Source organism: Bos mutus, chromosome 20, assembly GCF_027580195.1.
Source record: "Bos mutus isolate GX-2022 chromosome 20, NWIPB_WYAK_1.1, whole genome shotgun sequence".
Lineage (NCBI taxonomy): Eukaryota > Metazoa > Chordata > Mammalia > Artiodactyla > Bovidae > Bos > Bos mutus.
Window position 1 is genome coordinate 1,221,229 of NC_091636.1, and position 24,322 is coordinate 1,245,550.

A 24,322-nucleotide genomic window follows, 5' to 3' on the forward strand; every position below is an offset into this window, starting at 1 on the left:
ACTAATGACCTTTTCTTCATTTTACTTAGAGCTACAAGTAGAGAATATTATTATCAAACCAAATAATTCTTACTAAATAAACTTAAGTGCTATTAATTTTTTTTTTCTTCCTAGCAGAGACTACTTGACTTGACAGCCATAGATCACTTTTTACTTTGACAGGACGTAGAAGCAATTACCATATGCCCAGCATGAACTTTAATTTAGTCTCAAATCACCTCTCAGGGTTTTTTTTACATTAATACTAGCTATAGTTATTCCAGATTGAACATGTGGTTGTTACTTAGAAAGCAGCAAATGTGTGAAACAGGAATGATTCAAAGATGAAAACTGCTTATGTGTGATGGCTTTAAGTTATTTTTATGTAACTGAATTATAATTGAATCTGTTTTCAGAGCTACGAACAAGAAAAATACACTCTTCAGAGAGAAGTTGAGCTCAAGAGTCGAATGTTAGAAAGTTTGAGCTCTGAATGTGAAACTATTAAACAACAACAGAAAATGCATCTGGAGCAATTAGAAGAAACACTGAGCAGAAGCCATGGGCAGGAAGTGAATGAACTGAAGAAAAAGGTTTGGGCATCTGTGTTTTGAAACAGAAGTATTTCACGCTCATGCAACCATTTGTAAACTTTAGATGATGAAAGACTTTCTTACTACCATCTGTGCAAAATAGCTGAGATGAGGGGTTCCATTATCTTAATATGAGGAGCGGAAACACTGAGAAACAGTAGTTACCTTAGTGGTTTGTTTAAATAACATTTTAGTAGTTAAATTGAATTATTTAATTTTAGCAACTGCGTATTTGTTAAGGAGTTTTAGCTCTGATCAGCATGGCCTCCTTTAGAGTGTTTAGGATACCGACCCCTTTTCAGAAAGACTAGTTTCCTAGCCTTCACTGCAGCTGGTGGTACACTTTATAATTCCGCAAAGAAACCAATAGTTTTTGGTAAATTAATGTACATTAGAGTTGTATATTTTATAACTATAAAATATATATTTTACAGTTTGTTTATTGAAGATAAACTAATACATATGATCTAGTTCATACACAACTCCTTAAGGGAGGTACCATTATTATCTCCATATAACATGAGAAAACCAATGTTTAAACAGATTGAGTAAAGTTGGACAAGATTATAGAGCTAGAGACTATCAGTCAAAATTTGGTTCTCATGTCAAAGCCTGCTTCACCGTGTTTCGTGTAGCATCTTTTAAGATTTTTATGTATCTGTACCACCTGTGCTGGTTAGTTAATTCTCATTAAATTGACTCTCTTTTAAATGTTCTCTAATTTTGAGTAACAATATCAATGAAATATATTATGTTTGAGCTGGTTATTTTTTTCCTAATATGCAATAAAATATAACTATCAAAATATGCTTTCATGCAATGCTTAGAATCATCTTGCTTACCACTCTGACAAATAATAATCCAGCTTGTCTGAAGCTACGCAGGTTGAGACACCAATAACTGATATGGATGCTTTTTTTCTTCCTCATGGATATTTTCAGTTTAGCAATAACTTTCAATACCTAAACAAAAAAGTAATGTAGGAAATATTGAGTCTAAAGTAAGGCCAGTTATAGAGATGGCTTTTTGGTAAAGACTAAATCATTCAAAAAATATTTTCAGTCTTCTTACGTTCTCAGATTACTTGTACCAATAATTAGGAGTTTTACTTGCCATCTTTCTTTCACTTATTTCTCACATTAGTCCATCAACAAGCTCTTAAGAACTTGAGCTACAAAATATCTGTATCCGCTACTCCGTAGTCCAGCTCACCATCATCTCTGCACGACTGTCCAGGTAGCCTGTTTCCTTTATCGCTGTCATGCCATTCATTTTTCACACGGTGGCAACATGGCCAGGAGTCCAGACCTACTCTGATGATGTGTAAGGATTAGTTGTGTGCTTATAAAACAAGGGACGTCACTGCCTGTTAAAAGATACGTAGCTTTGGCCAAATAGGAAACCCCAGTCCATGGGGTTGCTAAGAGTCGGACACAACTAAGTGACTTCACTTTCACTTTTCACTTTCATGCATTGGAGAAGGAAATGGCAACCCACTCCAGTGTTCTTGCCTGGAGAATCCCAGGGACAGGGGAGCCTGGTGAGCTGCCGTCTCCGGGGTCGCACAGAGTCGGACACGACTGAGGCGTCTTAGCAGCAGCAGCAGCAGTCATCTCATCATAGATTAAGTTTGGGTTATTCAGATGTTTTTCAGAAGGATATACACATTTCAACATATATCAATCAGGTGAAATTTTTATTTTACATGATAAAATTGAAAGGGGAAAAGAAATCAAAATAGAAGTCTCTTTATTTTTTAAATAGTAAGCAAATATCAGTATATATTCTAGGAATGTTGAGACCCTATTCAATGTAATTCAATATAGATGATAATGGTAACCCTGGACATCAAGTAAAAGACTTTTATTAACAAACCATTTAGTGAATGTTAGATGTGGTACTGAATGTTTTACCCACCTAATCTCGGTTGAGAGCCACACAATAACGCAGGTAGAATCATTTATAGTCTTACATTTGAGGAATGTGAGACAGGTTAAACCTCGACCTGACCCTAAAGCTTCATCCTCCTCCTGTAAGGAGGATGTGACACATATAGGCATACCTCTGAGATACTGCAGGGAAAGTTCTAGACCACTGCAGTAAAGTGAGTCACATGAATTTTTTAGTTTCCAAAGTGGTCTTTTAAAGTCATCTTTTTTTTTCATCTGTGTTGATGGCTGCTGACTCATCAGGGCAGTGGTTGCTGAAGGTTGGGTTGGCTGTGGCAATTTCTTAAAATAAGTCAACAGTATCAATTGACTCTTCCTTTCACGAGCAGTATCTCTGTAGCATCAAAGCTGTTTGGTAGCATTTTATCCACAGTAGAACTTATTTCAAAATTGGACCCAATTGTCTCAAACTCTGCTGCTGCTGCTCAGATGCTCAGTGGTGTCCAACCTTTATGCCTCAGACCACATGGACTATAGCCTGCTAGGCTCCTCTGTCCATGGGATTTCCCAGGCAAGAATACTGGAGTTGGTTGCCATTTCCTCCTCCAGGGGACCTTCCCAATTCAGGAATCAAACCCACCTACGCCTCTTCCCTCTCCTGCATTGGCAGGTGGACTCTTCACCACTAGTGCCACCCGGGAGGCCCAGTCTCAAACTCTGTCACTACGTTGTCAACTAAGTTTATGTCCTGTTCTAAGTCCTTGGTTGCCATGTCAGCAGTCTTCACAGCATCTTCACCAAGGGTGAATTCCATCTCAGAACCACTCTCTTTGCTCATCCATAAGACGCAACTCCTCATCTATTATCATTTTATCATGAAATTGCAGCAGTTAAGTAGTAAGAATTAATAGTCAAAAATTACTCCTTGATCCTGTGGGCTGCAGAGTGGATCTTGTGTTACCAGGCACAAAAACAACCTGAATCTCCCACATCTCACTTTGGTGACCAGGTGCACTCTGAGTGAGCAGTGATATTTTGAAAGGAATCTTTTTTCTGAGAAGTAGGTCTCAATAGTAGACTTTGAATATTCAGTAAACCATGTTGTAAAGAGATGTGCTCTCAGCCAGGTGTTGTCCCATTTATAGAGCACAAGCAGAGCAGATTAAATGTAATTTTTAAGGGCCCTAGGGGTTTCAGAATGGTCAGTGAGCATTGGCTGCAACTTCTTTACTTAAACTTCATGAACCAATCTCTGTTAGCGTCAAAATTTTCTTCGGCACCTTCCACCTGCCTCTCAACCATCGTAAAATTGAAGATAGTTTTATTAGACTTTGGCTTAAGGGAATGTTGTGTCTGGTTTGATCTGCTATCTAGACATCTAAAATTTTCTCCTTATCAGCACTAAACTCTTCAGCTTCCTTATCATTTGTGTGTCCACTAGAGTAGCAGTTCTAACTTCCTTGAAGAACATTTCCTGTCAGTTCACGACTTGGTTAACTGACACAAGAGGCCTGGCTTTCGGCCTGTTAGCTCTCAATAAGCCTTCCGTCACTAAGCATGATCATTTCTAGTTTTTGATTTAAAGTCAGAGGTGTGAACACTCAGAGGCCATTGTAGGGTTAGCAATTGGCCTAATTTCATATCGTTGTGTCTTGGAATAGAAAGACCCTAGGAGAGGAAGAGAGAGAGGAACGACCGTTCAGTGGAGCAGTCAGCTCCATCAATTTATCAGTTTGTCAATTCAACTCACCCTCTTACAGGAGTGTGTGGTTTGTGATGCCCCAAAGCATTTACAACAGTAACATCAAAGATCACTGATCACAGATCATTATAACAAATAAAATAATGAAAAAAGTTTGAAAGATTGTGAGAATTACCAAAATATGGCACAGAAACAAGAAGTGAGCAAATGCTATTGGACAAACTTGCTTGGCAGACTTGCTTGGCTCAGGATTGCCACCAGCTTTCCATGTCTGAAAAAAATGTAGTGTCTGGGAGGTACAATTAAGCAAAACGCAGTAAGACAAGGTATGCCTGTATTAGTTTTCCAAGACTGAAGCAATGTGACATTTTTGGAAAAGGGGTTAAATAATTTTGTTTAGTGTGATTGCCTTCCAAAATAGTTGTCCTGCAGGTACCAGAACACTTTGTACTGCAATTGTATGTTCTGATGACCTTTTACTTTTTCTTTTTTTTCTTTTTTTAGTTAGAAACACTGAAAGCTGAGTTAGATGAAGCTCGGCTAAGTGAAAAGCAGCTGAAGCACAAAGTGGATCATCAGGAGAAACTCCTTTCTAGTAAATCAAAGGAAATGCAAATGTCTGAACGTGTACATGAAAGTGTGTCTTCAGAGACACTGACTCTTCAAATTGAGCTGACCGAAATGGAAAATGTGAAGGTAGTTTTTATGGCATGTGTATTATGGAGTTTTCTCCTTTTTCTGGCTGTATATTTTTCATGTTTTTGTAATAATCCTTATGAGCTACTTTTAAGACTGAAATATTTTTTGGCCTAACTTTGATCTAATTAAAAAATAAGTTTTTAAATGGATTCCTTCAATTAAAGTAAAGCTTTAAGTTACATGATTATGTAAGGCAGACTTTACTTTTAGATTAATGGAACCTCTGGAAGAATTTAGACATTTATTCTAATCCTAGTTTGTGTCATAAAAGCCCAATATAAAAGTTGGTCCTGCAGAAGGTGCTTTGTTGTTCAGCTGCTCAGTCATGTCTGACTGTTGCGACCCCATGAACGGCAGCACCCTATTGTTTTGCCGAAAGTTTTCACTTTAGTCTCAGGTTCAAAGGATTTGTTAACAAACTAAGCCACTTGTTCTATACAAATAATACAAATATTTATTAGAGAATTATCTAGCTTACTTTCAATATAGTAACATTAAAAGAAAAGGGAAATAGAACAGAGGATACGTCAACAAATTGGGTTTTGACCAACATCCAGACTCAAACGGTGCTGAGAAATCCCGTGTCAGAGCACATCTGGAGTCCCAATTGTCCCAAGGTCCCAGGCAGCATGTCCACTACTTGGGTTAGACTTCAGAAAATTGCAGTTCAGGGTTCCTGCCTATAATCCCAGGACGAAAACTGGTATAATCATCAGTCTGACCAAATTGCAAGCCTGGTTTCATGTTAATGCTGTTTGTTTTGTCTTGTAAAACTTGGAGTGTTGTTACGCCTGGGGCTTGGTTGGCCAGGGCCCCTCCAAGGTCTCCACAGTCTCAAAATTCTTCCCCATCTTATCTGTAGTGCTGCAAGTCTTGCGCTCACAGCAGGCAGTCACTCACAGTCAGGGTAGTGTCCAGGCAGGCTAGAAGCAAGGTCAGAGGCCTGCTCTGCTTTGTCTCTGAAGCCTAAACAAGACCATTTAATTTCCTGTCCTTTTGTCCTTTTTGTCCTTCCTGACCATTTAACACCTGTCCTTCACTATCTCCCAAAGTTTTCTCAAACTCATGTCCATTGAGTCAGTAATGCCACCCATCCGTCTCATTCTCTCACTCCCTTCTCCTCCTGCCCTCAGTCTTTCCCAGCATCAAGGTCTTTTCCAGTGAGTTGGCTCTTTGTGTCAGGTGTGCAAAGTATTGGAGCTTCAGCTTCAGTTCTTCCAGTGATCTCCTTTAGGATGGACTGGTTTGATCTCCTTGCGGTCCAAGGGCCTCTCAAGAGTCTTCTCCAACACCACAGTTCAAATGAATCAATTTTTCGGCACTCAGCCTTCCTTATGGTCCATCTCTCATATCTGTACATGACTACTGGAAACCCATAGCTTCGATCGTATGGACCTCTGTTGGCAAAGTAATGTCTCTGCTTTTTAATATGCTGTTTCGGTTTGTCATAGCTTTCCTTCCAAGGGGCAAGCATCTTTTAATTTCATGGCTGCAGTCACCGTCTGCAGTGATTTTGCAGCCGAAGAAAATCTGCCACTATTTCCACATTTTCCCCATCTATTTGCCATGAAGTGATGGGACCAGATGCCATGATTTTCGTTTTTTTGAATGTTAAGTTTTAAGCCAACTTTTTCAATCTCCTTTTCACCTTTATCAGGGGGCGCTTCAGTTCCTCTTCACTTTCTGCCATTAGAGTGGTATCATCTGCATATCTGAGGTTGTTGATATTTTTCCGGCAATCTTGATTCCAGCTTGTGATTCATTCAGCCTGGCATTTCAAATGGTGTACTCTGCATATAAGTTAAATAAGCAGTGTGACAATATACAGCCATGACTTAGTAATTTTGAAATTTTAAACCCATCTATTGTTCCATGTCTAGTTCTAATTGCTGCTTCTTGACCTGCATGCAGGTTTCTCAGGAGGCAGGTAAGGTGGTCTGGTACCCCTTTCCAGAGTTTGCTGTGATCCATACAGTGGAAGTTGATATATGTGTATAATTTTTTTCATTGTAAGCTAAAATTAACTTAAAAATGAAAGTTTTAAATTCATAGAAAAGAAACAGTCTCTGGAGTCTTTTTTTGATCACTTTTTAAAAAATAATTAAAAAAATTTTTTTGAGTTTTTTTGAATTTATTTTTTATTGAAGGATAATTGCTTTACAGAATTTTGCTGTTTTCTTAATTATGCACTGTAATAATCTTTGAGTAGTTATTAGTTTTAGTTTTGAGTGTTAACCTCTGCTCATAGATAAACTGACAGCTGCTAACTGAAGGATTATTCAAGAGTTTCTTCTTTTTCAATTCCTGTTTAATAGACCACGCTCCAAGAAGAAGTGAATGAACTACAGTACAGACAAGAACAACTCGAGCTTCTTAATGCTAATTTAATGCGCCAAGTAGACCGGCTTAAAGGAGAAAAAGAAGAGCGAGAGAAAGAAGCGGTTTCTTACTATGATGCCTTAGAGGTATTGTGATTATAGTAATACCATCTTTTCCAATTTATATAAGTTGTTTTCTTGCTAATCTTATGTCAAGTAGCTGAATTGTTTTCTCTTTTGAATTTAGAAAGCTCGTGTAGTGAATCAGGACCTTCAGGTGCAGCTAGACCAGGCCCTCCAGCAAGCCTTGGACCCCAACAGTAAAGGCAATTCTTTGTTTGCAGAGGTACATAAAAATATTCCATTGATTGCATTGGCATTTCACTTAATAAAAGCATACTTAAACATGTTATATTTTGTAGGTGGAGGATCGAAGGGCAGCAATGGAACGTCAGCTTATCAGCATGAAAGTCAAGTATCAGTCACTGAAGAAGCAAAATGCATTTAATAGAGAACAGATGCAAAGAATGAAGGTAAGAATTAGTGTAAGATTTATTCAACCTTATTTTGTATCAGTATGACTTGTACAAGTAATACACTTTAACGATTATTTCTAGAACTACATGACCTTAGAAAAAAATATTTTAATTGAATGAGAGATCCCTTTTATATTTTATTTAAAAACATTCAATTCTGTGTAGATTTTAGTGGTATATGTAGCATTCATGGATTGATTGAGTTTTTAATTATTACTCACTAGCCTTGAGTTTTTAATTCTTAGTAGCCTTGCCATTAGCTCTTTCTTTGTAATGGGAAAAATCAAGTATTAAAAAATTTTTCTGTCCTGCTGTTGGCCTGGTTTCTTTCTGAGGGTAGCCCTGAAATGTCTACTTCAACTAAAGCTAGCTCTCTCACCATTCTTCAGTTCTCCCACAAAGGCTTATTAATAGACTGAAGTTTGAATTTCCTTTCCTTGCAGTTTCTCAAGTCAAGCATATCAGCCCTTTTAATATTAAGGTTTGTTGGGCGTCATTTTTGCCGAACAGCTGGTAACAGAAAAGTATGTGGAAATTAGATTCCAGTATTGTGCCAACCCTTAGACTCCTGATCTCCTGAAGTGGTAGCACTTACTAGAAGTCTGTAAGGTTTCCTGCCTCTTTTAAGGATGATGAGATTTACCAAAGAAATAGGAAAGATCAGTGATTAAACTTTGGCATCAGATAAACTTGGGATTGAATCCTAGTCTCGCTTGTTAGCTGTGTGACTTTGGACAAGTATGCTTATTTTTCAGAGCAATTAGTCACCTCATTTGTAAAATAGAGATGATAGAACTTGCCTCTTAAGAGTTGTCCTGGAGTTAAACGAAGGCATAGCAACATGCTTACATGTTTGGCAAATAGAAAAGTACTGACTTAATGGACAACAACTGTGTCTTTTATTTCTGAGGATTTCAGTTGTGTTGTCTGGTTTACCTTGGCTCTCCCCTATCTGGGAATTATTTCTTTGTAAATTTTCTCATATTTGCTCTTTGTTTAAATACATTAAAATACATTTGTTGGGCTATTGTTATTAATCTCTCACTGTTCTGCTACCCCAAACTATCTTTAGACACAGGTAGCATTCTGAATTTTGGGGGGATTGATGTGTCTAGCTTACAGTATGAAAGAGAAGAAGTGAAAGTGAAGTCACTCAGTCGTGGCTGACTCTTTGCAACCCCATGGACTGTAGCCTACCTCGCTCCTCCGTCCATGGGATTTTCCAGGCGAGAGTACTGGAGTGGGTTGCCATATCCTTCTCCAGGGGATCTTCCTGACCCAGGGATCAAACCTGGGTCTCCTGCATTGTAGGCAGATGCTTTAGCATCTGAGCCACCGGGGAAGTCCAGTATGAAGCAGGAGCAAAAAGTGGATCCTTAAAAATGTTAAAAGTAGTCTCTTACTTATAACCATAGCTGCAACTTCATATAATTGCTGTACTCAAAAATTTATTTTAACTAATTGACACTTTTTAGAACTGCAGAAATTTCCAAAGGCAGAAAGGAATGCTAGGTTTAGGTTTTAGCTAATTTCCTTCTGGTTGCTGTCCAACTCCAAGTTGAGGTGGAGTCATAATTAGGTAGGTTGATTGCTGCTCTTGAAAAAATAACTTTATATTGAAGTTTGCACCCTTTACCTTTGCTTTCCATCCTTGTCCTATGCCACAATTAAGCTACAAATGTGAGTAGCTTAATAATTTCCCCCACTGAATACTACCGAATTTCATTAAAATTTTTGAGAAGCTGCACCAGCCCCTTAATGAGAATGCTTATGGTGAGTACAGTACAGCGTCCTGCTGGGTTTCTCTACCACTTACCTGGTGACTTCTCGACCACAGCCATGCAGTTCAGCTGTGTTTCACACAAGTACAGACAATTGTTACGGACTTCAGATACCAACTCATAAGTAGTTGAAATAAGTACTAGAGAGTTATATCTGTAACTAGGCTATCTGAAATAAATATCAAATTATTAGAGTATTAAACTAGACACAGCTAATTTGTTTAGCTTCTAAAATGAAGCCAAAGTAGTATAGTACAAAGTATGAATTGTATCAAAAATATAGTTATCAGAATCTTCTCCCCCACTCAATTTTATGGGGGAGAATTTTTTTTTTCTTCTAGGTACAGATCGCTACATTGCTGCAAATGAAAGGGTCTCAAGCTGAATTTGAACAGCAGGAACGGTTGCTCGCCATGTTGGAGCAGAAGAATGGTGAAATTAAACATCTCTTAGGTGAAATTAGGAATCTGGAGAAATTTAAGGTATGTGTAAACACCTTTTAAAAATAAAACAGTTTTTTGTTTGAGTATCTTGCTACTTTTAACTTGAGTGGGTTTCTTTATTATGTAATTAATCTATAGTTTCTATTGAGATTTACCAATATTTACTTTTTTCTTCCAGTTTGTTTTTGCTTTTCAGTGGTTTGGACTACTGCTTCTTTTAATAGAGCCCCCATATTTGTTGTTGTTATTGTAAATTTTAACTCATTTATACTCAAAGCACCCATATCTTAGGTGTACAACTCAGTGAGTTTACATACACATACCCCCTTCAGTTATTACCAGCTCATGGTATAGAGTACTTCTAGCCTTCCAGAAAAGTTCTGCCATGTCCCTTTTGAGTGAGTACTCCCACCGTCTAACCTTGTACCGGCTTTACATGTTCAAATACTCTTGAACTCCATATAAATGAAACCGTTCACTACACACTCTTGCTTCTGTCTTCCACTCTACATTATGTCAATGAGATTTGTTCCTCTTGTCAAGTGTTACCAGTAATTAATTCTTTTTTGGTGCTTTCTACCTCTAATTTTTGATGAATGCAAAGTAAGCTTTTTGTCACATTGTCCAGTATTATGTGGCAGCTGGAATTCATACAAGTCTTTAGTAAACTATTTCAAAATTTTTGAAATTCAAACCTTCAGGAAAGTTGTAAAACTATTACCGCATACTCTTCACCCAGATTCCCCAGTTGTCAGTTTCACCACATTTGCATTTTTATTTTCTCTCTCTCCATGTATATACATTTTTATCTGAAACATTTGAGAGTAAGTTGCAAACCAGTTATCCCTTTACCCTTAAGTTGTTACTCAGCAGTGAAGTTTATCTTTTACATAACCATAGTACAATGATCAATCAGGAAACTTACATTGATACATAGTTTTAGCTGAGCTGCCTTTTACACTTTAGGAATTACCACTAATGTCCTTCCTGGAATACAAAAGCGACCAAATGCTTTCCTTTCTAGGGTCCAATCTGTGATCATACGTTGTATTTAATTGTCAAGTCTCTTTAAAGACTCTAAAGGCCCATATAATTAAAGTCAGGAAAGACATGACTTGGAGCAAACTCAAGGAGGAGAGGGTGGCAGTGGATGAGGCGGTTGGATGGCATCACCAGGTCAGTGGACATGACTTGGAGCAAACTCAAGGAGGTAGAGAAGAACAGGGAAGCCTGGCATGCTGCAGTACATGGGGTTGCAAAGGGTCAGGCAACCTTTCTGTTGCTCAGAACAACTGAACAGAAACAGTCTGGGACAATTCCTCAGGCTCTCTTATTTTTGATGGGAATACTCCAGGAGTAGTAGAATACTTTCTCAATATGTCACGTCAGATGGCACATGATGTCTATTTCTACTGTAACAGGTGATATTAACCTTAAATATTTCATAGGGAGTTACTTAGGCCAGGTATATCTATTTCCCCTTATACTTGAACATCCATTGATGATTCTTGCCTGAAACGTATTACTGTGATGATTGCCAAATGATAATTTCAGTTAGAATAATGAATTAGAGCTTTTCTCCTCACTTATTGATGTCATATAGTTTCATAAATTCTTATTTTATCCTATGGACTGTAATCTATAACTTCCTTATTTACTCTGTCCCAGATTTGGCCAGTGGGGGTACTTCCTTACTCTGGCACAACAAATGGAATCAACATTTCTACAAGGAACATAGGTTCCTTTAAATGAAGAAGGGCACTTAGAAACCAGAATCTGGGCACTGAATGTGCTTATTGCTACTGAAATGTCATCACTTCTGGATTCTTTTAGCAGACAGAACAGGAAGTCTATGTCCACATATTTAGTGTATTTAGGTATGTGTTATATGCATGTTTAGCAATGTTTCATGTAAACAATTTTGTGTATTACACACACATATATACACATAAACACATAATAAAACCTTGATGTCGTACTTAATAACTCCAGTTTGAGTCCAGTGCCACAGGGTTCTTTGCCTACCCCATTTTTTCCAACAGTGAAAAACCTGGCTCTTATTGTCCTCAATATATTTGCTTATTTACTCATTCTTAAAATGTATATAGTTTTGAAATTATTCATTAAAGTTCAGGATTTGTTCTTTTTGTTTTTAACTTGAGGGTATATAGTCAAAATACTATGTTCAAAGGTTTTGTTGTTGTTGTTCAGTCACGTCCAACTCTGCGACCGCATGAACTGCAGCACACCAGGCTTCCCTGTCCTTCATTATCTCCCTGAGTCTACTCAGACTCATGTGCATTGAGTCAGTGATGCCGTCCAACCATCTCATCCTCTGTCACCCTCTTCTCCTCTTGCCCTCAATCTTTCCCACCATCAGGGTCTTTTCAAATGAGTCAGTTCTTCACCTGAGGTGGCCAAAGTTATTGGAGCTTTAGCTTCAGCACCAGTTCTTCCAGTGAATATTCAGGGTTGATTTCCTTTAGATTTGACCGGTTTGATCTCCTTGCTGTCCAAGGGACCTCAACAGTCATCTCCAGCACCAAAGTTCGAAAGCATCAATTCCTTGGCTTTCAGCCTTCTTTATGGTCCAACTCTCACATTCATACATGGCTACTGGAAAAGCCTTAGCTTTAACTAAATGGACCTTAGCCGGCAGTGATGTCTCTGCTTTTTGATTCACTGTCTAGGTTTGTCATATCTTTTCTTCCAAGGAGGAAGCGTCTTTTAGTTTTGTGGCTGCAGTCACTATCTGCAGTGATTTTGGAGCCCAAAAAAATGAAGTCTGACACTGTTTCCACTGTTTATCTATTTGCCATGAAGTGATGGGACTGGATGCCTTTATCTTCATTTTTTGAATGTTGAGTTTTAAGCCAACTTTTTCACTCTCCTCTTTCACCTTCATTAAGACGCTCTTTAGTTCCTCTTCATTTTGTGCCATTAAAGTGGTATCATCTGCATATCTGAGGTTATTGATATTTCTCCCAGCAATCTTGTTTCCAGCTTGTGCTTCATCCAGCCCTGCATTTCGTATGATGTACTCTGCATACAGTTAAATAAGCAGGGTGACAATATACAGCCTTGATGTACTCCTTTCCCTATTTTGAACCAGTCCATTGTTCCACGTACAATTCTTACTGTTGTTTCTTAACTTGCATACAAGTTTCTCAGGAGACAGTTAAGGTGGTCTGATATTCCCATCTCTTCAAGAATATTCCACAGTTTGTTGTGATCCACACAGTTTGTTGTGATCCACACAGTTAAAGGATTCAGCATAGTCAATGAAGCAGAAGTAAATGTTTTGTTGGAATTGTCTTGCTTTTCCTGTGATCCAGCGAATGTTGACAATTTGATTTCTGGTTCCTTTGCCTTTTCTAAATCCAACTTGTACATCTGGAATTTCTCGGTTCGTGTACTACTGAAGCCAAGCTTGAAGGATTTTTAGCCTAATCTTGATACGATGTGAAATGAGTGCAATTGTACATGATTTGAACATTCTTCGGCATTTCCTTTCTTAGGGATTGAAATGAAAACTGACCTTTTCCAATCCTACGGCCACTGCTGAGTTTTCCAAATTTGCTGGCATATTGAGTGCTGCACTTTCCCTTACCAGTTATGAGTGTGTTGTTCATCTGAAATAATTAGGTTTTGTCCATCCTTGTTGAATTTATTTACTCTTTCCAGCATGTGAACCATTAACGTGGTCTAAAGTCAAAACTGTACTGAGTTTTGCCCGTCTCCGTTCCTTCCCCTCTGTTGACACCCACCTGTCTGGGCAGCCAGTTTGTTTCTGATTTACTCATGCCCTGTTCCTCTGTGCAAAGAGAGCAGCTTTATGTAGGCTTTATCTTCCCTTTTTATTTCTTGGACAAATGTGGCATAGCACAGATAGTCTTTTATAGTTTCCTTTTTTTTTTATTTTAACCTGGAAATCACTTCATCTAGTTTAGAGAGATCTTCCTAATTCACAGCAACAGAGGATTCTGATGAATGGGTTCTCATACATTCTCCTCTGTCTGGGTATTTAGATTATTTCCAGTATTTTGCAATTATGTACAGTGCTACAAAGTGTATTTTGCATGTATGTGTGTTTCCTTATTATTGATGTATTATCCTGAATAATTCCTACAGTACAATTGCTGAGTCAAAGTAAACTAGCACTGTATCATAGCGCTCATTTCTCTGTCACCTCACCAATAAAATGTATTATTTTAAGAAATTTTTGCTGGATTGATAGACAAGAAATGGTATCTCAGTGTAGTCTTAATTTCTATTTTTGTAATAATGAGTGAGTTTTAGCATGTTTTCATAGGTGTATTTACTTGCATGGGTATATAGAGAAACTGACGCATGTTTTCTAGTAGTGTTTGTATGGTTTCACATTTTACATTTAGAGACCTGATCTCGATTGAAGTTTATTCTTGTGTATAGGGTGAGGTATAAATCTAATTTTACCTTTTCCAAATAACTAGCCAGTTGTCCCAGCATCGTTTATTTAAAAGTCAGTCTTGATAGCAGTGATTTAATATAAGATCTTTATCATATATCAAATTTTCATATATGCTTGAGTCTGTTTCTGGATTTTCCATTCTATTTGATTGGCCTGCTTATGTGCACATCGGTGCCATACTTTTAATTTTAGAGGTTTCACAGTTACATTTTATCTGGTAGGGCTCTTCTCCCACCACAGCTTTGCTTTCTCAGCATTTTTTCTGTCCTTTCATGTCTGTTTTTCCCTATGAACATCTCGTCTAGCTCAAAAAAAAAGTTTGTTGGCATTTTTATTAGGAGTACATTGAATTTATAAATTAACTTAGGGAGCACAGATATCTATCTTCTCACTAAAGAACTAATCACAGCTTATAAATGACAAACTTTGTAAATGTTAATAATGTCAACATTCTAAATTGTAGCTATTATTATAAAATTAGCTATTGGTGTAAAATTTTAAGTTTATATAATTTTCTTTCTCTTACAAGAATTGTTGAAAGGACTGCAATTTTGGTTGAACTTGAAAAAAGGTGTATGTGGCTCACCAGTATACTCTGCACTATACTTCGAAAAGTATGGCTTTAAATTAAGGGCTTTTACCTGCAATCTCTGAATTTGTTTACATACTTTTAAGCAGATTTACATTTTTTTTCCTTAGAGAAATTGTACAGAGATTCTTTCAGAATCTCAGAAGAGCAGGCACCAAAAATAACTATACGGATTTCCACTCTTTTTCATATTTTTGTTATTTATGGCTGTTTTATAAGGTTGGAATTAAGGCTTTGGGATTGGGATGAAAACTGACCTTTTCCAGTCCTGTGGCCACTGCTGAGTTTTGCAGATTTGCTGGCATATTGAGTGCAGCACTTTCCCAGTGAGTATTTGTTTCTTCCATATTAAAAGCCAGGAGAGAGGAACCAGAGGGAGGACACAGGTGTGATTAGAAGCATAGGCTTCGGAGACAGAGCTGTGTTCAGGTTCTCTCTTGTCAGTCTACTTGCCTGTAGTATTGTGAGCCAGCTCCCTCATCTGTAACAGAGGAGTGCTCCTTCTTACACCTGCTTCAGAAAGGGAGTGAGTTACGTGGATAGTACTTAGCACAGTGCCTGGCATATGATAAGCATTCAGTAATGGTAACTGATATTAATAAACCTATGCTAACCTAATTTATTATCTAAGTAGTAAGAATTGTTGTTTTCTTTAGAGTTTATATGAAAGTATGGAATCTAAGCCTTCAGCCAACTCTGTTGCTCTGGAAGATGACACCTATTACACAGATTTACTTCAAATAAAGCTTGACAACTTAAAGTAAGTGTTGGGTGCTTAGAAAGACAGAGACTCTGTTCACTTGCTTGTAATAAGTGGTAGTAGTTTTGTCTTTACATTGCCAAAAGAAAGTTCCAGAAAAGAACAACAAAAATACCTCTGTGCAGCAAATGATATTTATTCAAGATATAATTATTACTGGTTATTGAAGAAAAATACTTTAAATGAATAATTAAATGTTTTTAGTTTTTTGTTTTTCTTAAAGCCTTTCAAATTAGCAAATATAAAGAACTTTAGAAAATGTTCTTATAACCTAATTTTTTTTAAGAATAAATATCATGTAATTTAAAACTTAAAGGAGTTTATTTATACATGTGTAATATGGAAAGTATGCCCCTCTTTGTCCATTTCCTTTGAAAAATGCATGAGATTTTTTTATTTAAAACTGCTGTTGTTAAATCTTAATTTGCTTATTCTTTCTTTGTTACTAAAAAACACCAGGGAAATATGTTTTACTAAGAGTTAAAATATATAATATAGTAAACAATTGGTGGGCTTTCCAGGTGGGTCAGTGGTAAAGAATGTGCCTGCCAATGCAGGAGACGCAAGAAATGGGGGTTTGATCCCTGGATAGGGAAGATCCTCTGGAGAAGAAAATGGCAGCCCACTCCAGTATTCTTGCCTGGGGAATCCCATGGGCAGAGGAGCCTGACAGGCTACAGTCCATGGGGTTACAAGAGAGTTGGACACAACTTAGCAACTAAACAAATAGTTTGTACTAAAAACTATGTATTTCATGTGCTATGTTAATATTCCTTGGTTCTCTCTCTCTTTTTTTTTTTTTATTAATGTAGCAAAGAAAGTGAAAGCATCAAAGGTGAATTGTCCATCCAGCGGATGAAAGCACTACTTGAGAGCCAGCGGGCTCTGGATATTGAGCGGAAACTTTTTTTAAATGAAAGGCACCTCCAGCTTTCCCAAAGTGAAAATATGAAACTGAGAGCTAAATTAGATGAGCTAAAACTGAAGTATGAACCTGAAGGTATGAATGTATCATATATTTTGTCTTTTATATCATGAGAAACTCTGAGAAATCATATCAATTTTTTTTCTTTCTACAGCTTTATGGAAACCTCATTACAAACTAATTTGTGACTTTGTATCTATATTTAATAAAATAAATGTATTGCTACAGAATTTGTAGGAAAGAGAACTGTGTATTGGATGTGCATGAATAAAATGAGTATTCCTTAACATTTGAGCCTTTTCCATTTAAGATTGCAGCATCTTATGTAATACTAAAGAGTTCAGTTTTGTTATGGCAACTGATGTTTAAGAGCTATATTCAGTTCAGTTGCTCAGTCGTGTCTGACTCTTTGCAACCCCATGAATCGCAGCATGCCAGGCCTCCCTGTCCATCACCAACTCCCGGAGTTCACTCAGACTCACGTCCATCAAGTCGGTGATGCCATCCAGCCATCTCATCCTCTGTCGTCCCCTTCTCCTCCTGCCCCCAATCCCTCCCAGCATCAGAGTCTTTTCCAATGAGTCAACTCTTTGCAAGAGCTATATTAGTTAATAGTAACTGTTCATAGAAAACCTAATATAATGGAGTCTAAGAATGTGATGGTTCTTAGGCCAAAAAAAGTTCTGTTACGTGTTCTAGGTTATAGACTTTCAGTCATTTTTGCCCCTACACCGTTCACATGCCTACAACTCTCTCTTCATCATCATTTCAGGGACAGGAGTGATTCTCAACAATAAGGGGCAGATTGTCAGCAATAATAAGGTTTCTTTATAGTTTAAAAAGGCTTCTCTTTCTCTCATCTTTTTCCCCTTCTCTGATTAATAGACTGTCCTGATTAAGAGTTATCCACTTCAAATTTCAAAGGTCTGCTGAACTAAGTAGTGCAAGCAGGAGGAAGTATAGTAAATATTGATGGTGTGGATTTCAAAGAAGCAGTGCAAGAGAAAGGAAAAATAATGATTTAAAAACAACAGTGTAGAGCAGGAACACCAGCCCCACAGTCAACTGTGGTTTCCCCAACTTAATTAATATTTTGATTCTGAAAATGAAAGAATGTTAGTTTTGGAAAACAGAAAAAGTATTAGAATGATTATTCTGTGACTGTGTATCTAGACCTGCATAGGAGATGGAATGATGTTATGTTAATCCTTATAACACACTATTGAATGTTCACTCAATTAGTGCTTTTAATTCCATTTTATACATTACAAAAACATAGATCGTGTTTTAGATTAAGTGTAAAAGCATATAGCAGTTACCACAGTGCTTTCTACTTAGCTGATCAGTAAATGATTATTATTATTCAAGCTTTAAAAAAAGTAAGAAAACAATGCTCAGAGAGGTTAAGTACTTTTCCAAGGTCACTCAGCTGCTGAGTGTTGTTAGCACCAGGATTTGTACCTGGATTGCTTGACTCTTATGCACTATATCCTTCCTAATTTCCATGCTGAAACCCCATGCAACTTTTATAATAACCCTCAGTTCAGTCAATCAGATCAGTCGCTCAGTCGTGTCCAACTCTTTGCAACCCCATGGACTGCAGCACGCCAGGCCTCCCTGTCTATCACCAACTCGTGGAGTTTACTCAAACTCATGTCCATTGAGTCAGTGATGCCATCCAACCATCTCATCCTCTGTCATCCCCTTCTTGCGCCATCAATCTTTCTCAGCATCAGGGTCTTTTCAAATGAGTCAGTTCTTTACATCAAGTGGCCAAAGTATTGGAGTTTCAGCTTCAGCATCAGTCCTTCCAATGAATATTCAGGACTAATTTCCTTTAGGATGGACTGGTTGGATCTCCTTACTGTCCAAGGGACTCTCAAGAGCCTTCTCCAACACCACAGTTCAAATGCATCAATTCTTCAGTGCTCAGCTTTCTTTATAGTCCAACTCTCACATCCGTATATGACTACTGGAAAAACCGTAGCTTTGACTAGACAGATGTTTGTTGGCAAAGTAATGTCTCTGCTTTTTAATAAGTTGTCAAGGTTTGTCATAGCTTTTCTTCCAAGGAGCAAGCATCTTTTACATGGCTAGTCACCATGTGCGGTGATTTTGGAGCCCAAAGTCTGACACTGTTTCTACTGTTTCCCCATCTATTTGCCGTGAAGTAATGGGACAAGATGCCATGATCTTAGTTTTCTGAATGTTGAGTTTTAAGCCAATGTTTTCACTCTCCTCTTTCACTGTCATCAAGAGGCTCTTTAGTTCTCGCTTTCTGCCATAAGGGTGGTGTCATCTCCATATCTGAGGTTATTGATATTTCTCCCGGCAATCATGATTCCAGCTTGTGCTTCATCCAGCCCAGCATATCTTATGAGGTACTCTGCATATAAGTTAAATAAGCGGAGTGACAATATACAGGCTTGACATACTCCTTTTCCTATTTGGAACCAGTCTGTTGTTCTATGTCCAGTTCTAACTGCTGCTTCTTGACCTGCATACAGATTTCTCAAGAGGCTGGTCAGGTATTCCCATGTCTTTAAGAATTTTCCAGAGTTTGTTGTGATCCACACAGTCAAAGGCTTTGGCATAGTCAATAAAGCAGAAGTAGATATTTTTCTGGAATTCTCTTGCTTTTTCTTGATCCAGCAGATGTTGGCAATTTGATCTATGGTTCGTCTGCCTTTTCTAAATCCAGGTTGAACATCTGGAAGTTCATAGTTCACATACTATTGAAGCCTGGCTTGGAGAATTTTGAGCATTACTTTGCTAGCATGTGAGATGAGTGCAATTGTGTGGTAGTTTGAGCATTCTTTGCCATTGCCTTTCTTTGGGATTGAAATGAAAACTGACCTTTTCCAGTCCTGTAGCCACTGCTGAGTTTTCCAAATTTGCTGGCATATTGAGTGCAGCACTTTCACAGCATCATCTTTTAGGATTCAAAATAGCTCAACTGGAATTCCATCACCTCCACTAGCTTTGTTCATAGTGATGTTTCCTAAGGCCCACTTGACTTCTAATTCCAGGTTGTCTGGCTCTAAGTGAGTGATCACACCATTGTGATTATCTGGGTCATGAAGATCTTTTTTGTATGCCTAGAAGAGAACATTTAAGTGTTCATTCGTACAGTCAAATATATTGAGGTCCCAAGGAAAAATTTATAGGCAGATAACCTTGCAAAGATATAGTTAATGGAATCCATAAAAAAGAAAGAATTAAAGACAGTGTATTTCAGTAAGGAGATGAATAGTTTCTAAAGAAACAGGCGTGGAAAACAAAGGAAAACAAATACATTTATAGCTAGTTCTACTTTATGTTGATTGTATCTTTGACATATTGACTAAATACATTTTTTAATTGTTTTTATTCTCAGAGAAAATTGAAGTGCCTGTACTCAAAAAGAGACGTGAGGTCCTGCCTGTGGATATAAGCACCCCTAATGGTGTATGTGCCACCAGTGCCGTTGGGGAAGAAGATTATAGACTATCACCACAGAAAGAGGAGGCACAATCCTGTTCTGACGGTTTGGAAGATGACAACTTGCAGCTAGAAAAGACAGTTTCTGTAAGCACATCAGGAGTCATTCTCTCTCCTTACAAAAGTCTGACCCTGGATATTCAGCCAAGAAAGGAAAAGAAGTGTGTGAAACTTACAGGAGTTCCAGCTGACTCGGAAGCCTTAAGCGAAAGAAGCAGAAACACCCCTAACTCTCCCAGGTCAGTGTCGTCTCTCCTGCAAGGCAGCGAGCAGCCCTCTCCATCTTGTCTCTATCGCTGCATGAACTGTGCTGTCTGTTTCTTAATCTATTTTCTTAGTATTGTATGCAGTATAATTCCCCAGTTTCATCTACCTACCTTCCAATTTTCTAAAACTTTAAGAAAGACTAAGATGATTTCAAGGGGAAAAGACTCCTGAATAAGGGAATTATTTTAAACAGTAGCACTTTTCTCTGTCACAAGTCTAGTACATCTCTGAATGTTTTGTTGTTTTGAATAAATGTAGTTATTTTTTTCCTGGTTCAGGAGTGACCTGAAAGAAAAATTACCTTACCTCCTAAAAGGGCTTTCCAATTAGTCTTAAGAAATTTCAGCCTTCCAAAAAACTGTTAGGTGAAATTTTTTTATGGCTTTTGAAATTGTTTATTCTAAGCCTTCAAGCATGTGCTTTAATACCTATTCTGACATTTTAAAATATCAAAGGTATTCATTTTCAATTTACACCCAAACTTCAAAGCCTCTAGTTTTTGCATAATTGAGTTTGTGACTAAAAGAGGAGGTGTCAGACATACATGTCTGTAGGAATTAACATTTTTTTAAAAATTAAAATGATAGAGGCCAGAAAGACGGTAAGAGAAAGTGAGTGGAAGGGAACGGTAGGTCCAGTGACTGAGGTTAGGGTGGTGTAAAAGCACGTTCCTGATGTGTGTAGCAGGACCAAGGATGGGCAAAAAAGAAGCGAATGAGGAAAACGGAGAAGGCGAAAAAGGGTGATAAAGATGAAGGATGTCTTTATGCAGTGGAGTGATAGTGGAGTTAAAATAAATAGATATTTTAAAAATTAACCATATTGGTATGAAAATAGTTAGCTTGGATTGTCTGCTATGAAAGGAGGTCTTTAAGGTGCTACTAGATCTTTAAGGTACTACATCAGTCTTAATGGAGACGTACAAAATAAGACATTTTACATTTTACTAAATGTAGTATTCAACAATGAAAGCATTTCAACAATATTGCAGCTTTTGTTAATTGGAGTAATGTATTACTCCATTTCTTGAATTTTTATGTAATAGCATTATAACCTATAAGTCACTTGAACTAAAAGCTTAATATTCTCAAGGAAAAGGGTACCTTTAAATGAATGCTATCTGACACACACACAGTTTCAACTAATTGTGAATTGAATTCAACAAGTTACGCTTGTGTATATGTGATTCATTGTGTATGTGTGCTTGACCATTGTATATTTCTGGAGGTGAATTTCCAGAACTGATCAATGCAAATCTTACTCTCTATGTTGTCGTCATTTCTTCTTCTGCCTTTTTTTGCTTAATAAAAATTATTCAAGCAAATGTTCAGCTACTTGTTTGACTCAAATAGCATGTTGAAATTTTTTTGTCTTGCTGCTGCTACTGCTACTGCTAAGTCGCTTCAGTCGTGTCCGACTCTGTGCGACCCCATAGATGGCAGCCCACCAGGCTCCGCCGTCCCTGGGATTCTCCAGGCAAGAACACTGGAGTGGGTTGCCATTTCCTTCTCCAGTGCATGAAAGTGAAAAGTGAAAGTGAAGTCGCTCAGTCATGTCCGACTCTTAGCGACCCCATGGACTGCAGCCCACCAGGCTCCTCCGTCCGTGGGATTTTCCGTGCAGGAGTACTGGAGTGGGGTGTCATCGCCTTCTCCTTAAACAAAAACAAAATAACAAAACGTTTGTGTGTGTGTGTGTGTGTGTGTGTGTGTGTGTGAGTCCATCTGCTAACTTCAGATGTTTCCAGCCTTTTGTCCTCTGCATGATTATCCTATGATAATATTATAATAATAAACATGGCTTCTATTAGGAGATTCACTGTTGCATGCTTTATAAATTTAATTGATGCTCTTGCTATAAAATATCTGTATAGGCCCTTTAAAATATTTCTTCATTGTTTATTTTTTCTTAAACTATTATTTTGCTAGTTGAAATTTGAGTTTTTTAATGGGATATTTAGATATCCATGCAGCCCAGGTTTCCTTGTTAGTTTTTATCTTGCATTTGCTTTTGTTGAGTCATGTTAACATTAATACAGTGCTCTAGCATTAAACATTTTTTGTTAGATATGTTTATCATGATAGGTATCATTATATTTTAATTCTTTATTCTAGACTTTGCCATGACTTTTTATCAGCCTTAAAGATATTTCTTTAGACATTTGAAAAATTAAACCTACTGATAGAAAATATTTTTAGCAAGGCAGTGATTTAGTTTTTTTTAATTGTATTGGAGTCAACTGTAATTTTTCTTCTTAAATACCTTAAAAAAAATCACCTTGTCTCATTAAGAGATCCATTATACTATAGGATTATTTCTTCTTTAATTTTTCCTGACCACATTTGAATTCAGAATGGATGCTTTAATGCCTGTAGGTTAGCTGCTGAATCAAGGCTTCAAAGAGAAGTTAAACAAGGGAAAGAAACTGCAAGCAAACTGGAAAAAGCAGCTTGTAAGAAATCATACCCTACTGTGTATGTGTCCTCCAAGTCAACTCCAGAGACCCAGTGCCCTCAGCAGTAAGAAATCATACCCTACTGTGTATGTGTCCTCCAAGTCAACTCCAGAGACCCAGTGCCCTCAGCAGTAAAGACTTTTCCTTTATGAGAATAAGGTACCACTTGCCCCAAAGATTGCTCTGAAGCTTAAAGATTGTCTTTATCTGAGGATACCTTCTTGCAGCCTATTTTCCTTCTACTCATTGTGCCAGGAACTGACATTTTCATGCTTTGACCAAACATTTAAAATGTGATTGTGATTCTAACCAGGAGAGTTCCTTAAGTGATGAACTCTGAATCACAGTGAATAGACTATTAACTGAAGGAAAGTGTTATTATAAATCTGTTGGATGCATTGTATATAGATTATTAAAGTACCTTCAGAGCCATATATACTTGAAAAGAGAATACATTATTATATTTTCCAACATTTTTATGAATATAGTTTTTCACTATGTTGTGAAAATAGAAAACTTTGTTAAAAATATATTGTAACTAGATTTTGTCAGTGTTTAAAGCAGGTATGTTCATCTTTGTATTCATCTACATGATTTAAGTTTTGTTTCGATTACATGAAAAATACAATTTTGAAATTTAAAATAAAGCTGCTATAATTTATCTCCTTTTTGTTTTTTTATTCTACATAGATTATAGTGTGTTATCAAAGATAATAAAAGAACAAAAATGAAATCAGGGATTCTTAATTCCCTGGTACATATAATTTGTATGTGTGTGTGTATATATATATATATATATGCACACACACATAATATATATTTTCAATTCTAAACTTTCCAAATAAAGGCTTTTTTCCTGTAAGTGATTATAGCCTGGTCTGTAACTTAATTTCATGTATACATTTGATGGTGTATTAGTCGAGAGAAGAGAGATTTATTTTAAGGAATTGTGTTTTGCAAATGAGGCTGACAAGTCCAGAACCTACAAAGTAGCCTCTCAGGCAGTAGACCCAAAGAAGAGCTGATGTCACAGTTAAGTCCAAAAGCTGTCTGCTGCAAAAGTTGCCATTTTTCAGGGCAGGTTAGCCTTTTTTTTAAATCCAGGGCTTCAACTAATTACATGCTCGGGCCACCCACATTCCGGAGGGAAATCTGCTTTACTCAGAGGCCACAGATTTAAGTGTTAATCTTATCCAAAAGCACACACAGAAAGGTCTAGAATGATGTTTGACAACATTTCTGGGCTTCAACCAAATTAACACATCCTTAACCATTACGTTGGGTTAATTAGATAAGTCTATTGAAATATATTGTGTGCTTCCCTGGTAGCTCAGACGATAAAGCGTCTGCCTACAATGCGGGAGACCCGGGTTCAATCCCTGGGTCAGGAAATGAATCCCCTGGAAAATGAAATGGCAACCCACTCCAGTATTCATGCCTGGAAAATCCCATCGAC

At 37.4% G+C, this 24,322-nt stretch overlaps 1 protein-coding gene across 6 annotated transcripts in view; it reads left to right on the forward strand.

Moving 5' to 3' along the window:
- Positions 1 to 23,521, forward strand: part of SPDL1 (spindle apparatus coiled-coil protein 1) — a 33,201-nt gene extending 9,680 nt beyond the window's left edge. For 3 of the 6 annotated variants that reach the window (XM_070357385.1, XM_005888159.2, XM_070357386.1), the window contains exons 3-11: positions 396 to 572; positions 4,668 to 4,859; positions 7,178 to 7,327; positions 7,428 to 7,526; positions 7,603 to 7,713; positions 9,839 to 9,979; positions 15,636 to 15,739; positions 16,552 to 16,739; positions 20,041 to 21,679. In XM_070357385.1, coding sequence (XP_070213486.1) covers positions 396 to 572; positions 4,668 to 4,859; positions 7,178 to 7,327; positions 7,428 to 7,526; positions 7,603 to 7,713; positions 9,839 to 9,979; positions 15,636 to 15,739; positions 16,552 to 16,739; positions 20,041 to 20,582 — 1,704 coding nt within the window. In that variant the 3' untranslated portion in view covers positions 20,583 to 21,679. Of the gene's footprint in view, positions 1 to 395; positions 573 to 4,667; positions 4,860 to 7,177; positions 7,328 to 7,427; positions 7,527 to 7,602; positions 7,714 to 9,838; positions 9,980 to 15,635; positions 15,740 to 16,551; positions 16,740 to 20,040; positions 21,680 to 22,786 lie in introns of those variants that run through there. The other 3 variants (XM_070357387.1, XM_070357388.1, XM_070357384.1) reach the window with 3 other exon arrangements.
- Positions 23,522 to 24,322: the final 801 nt, after the last annotated feature.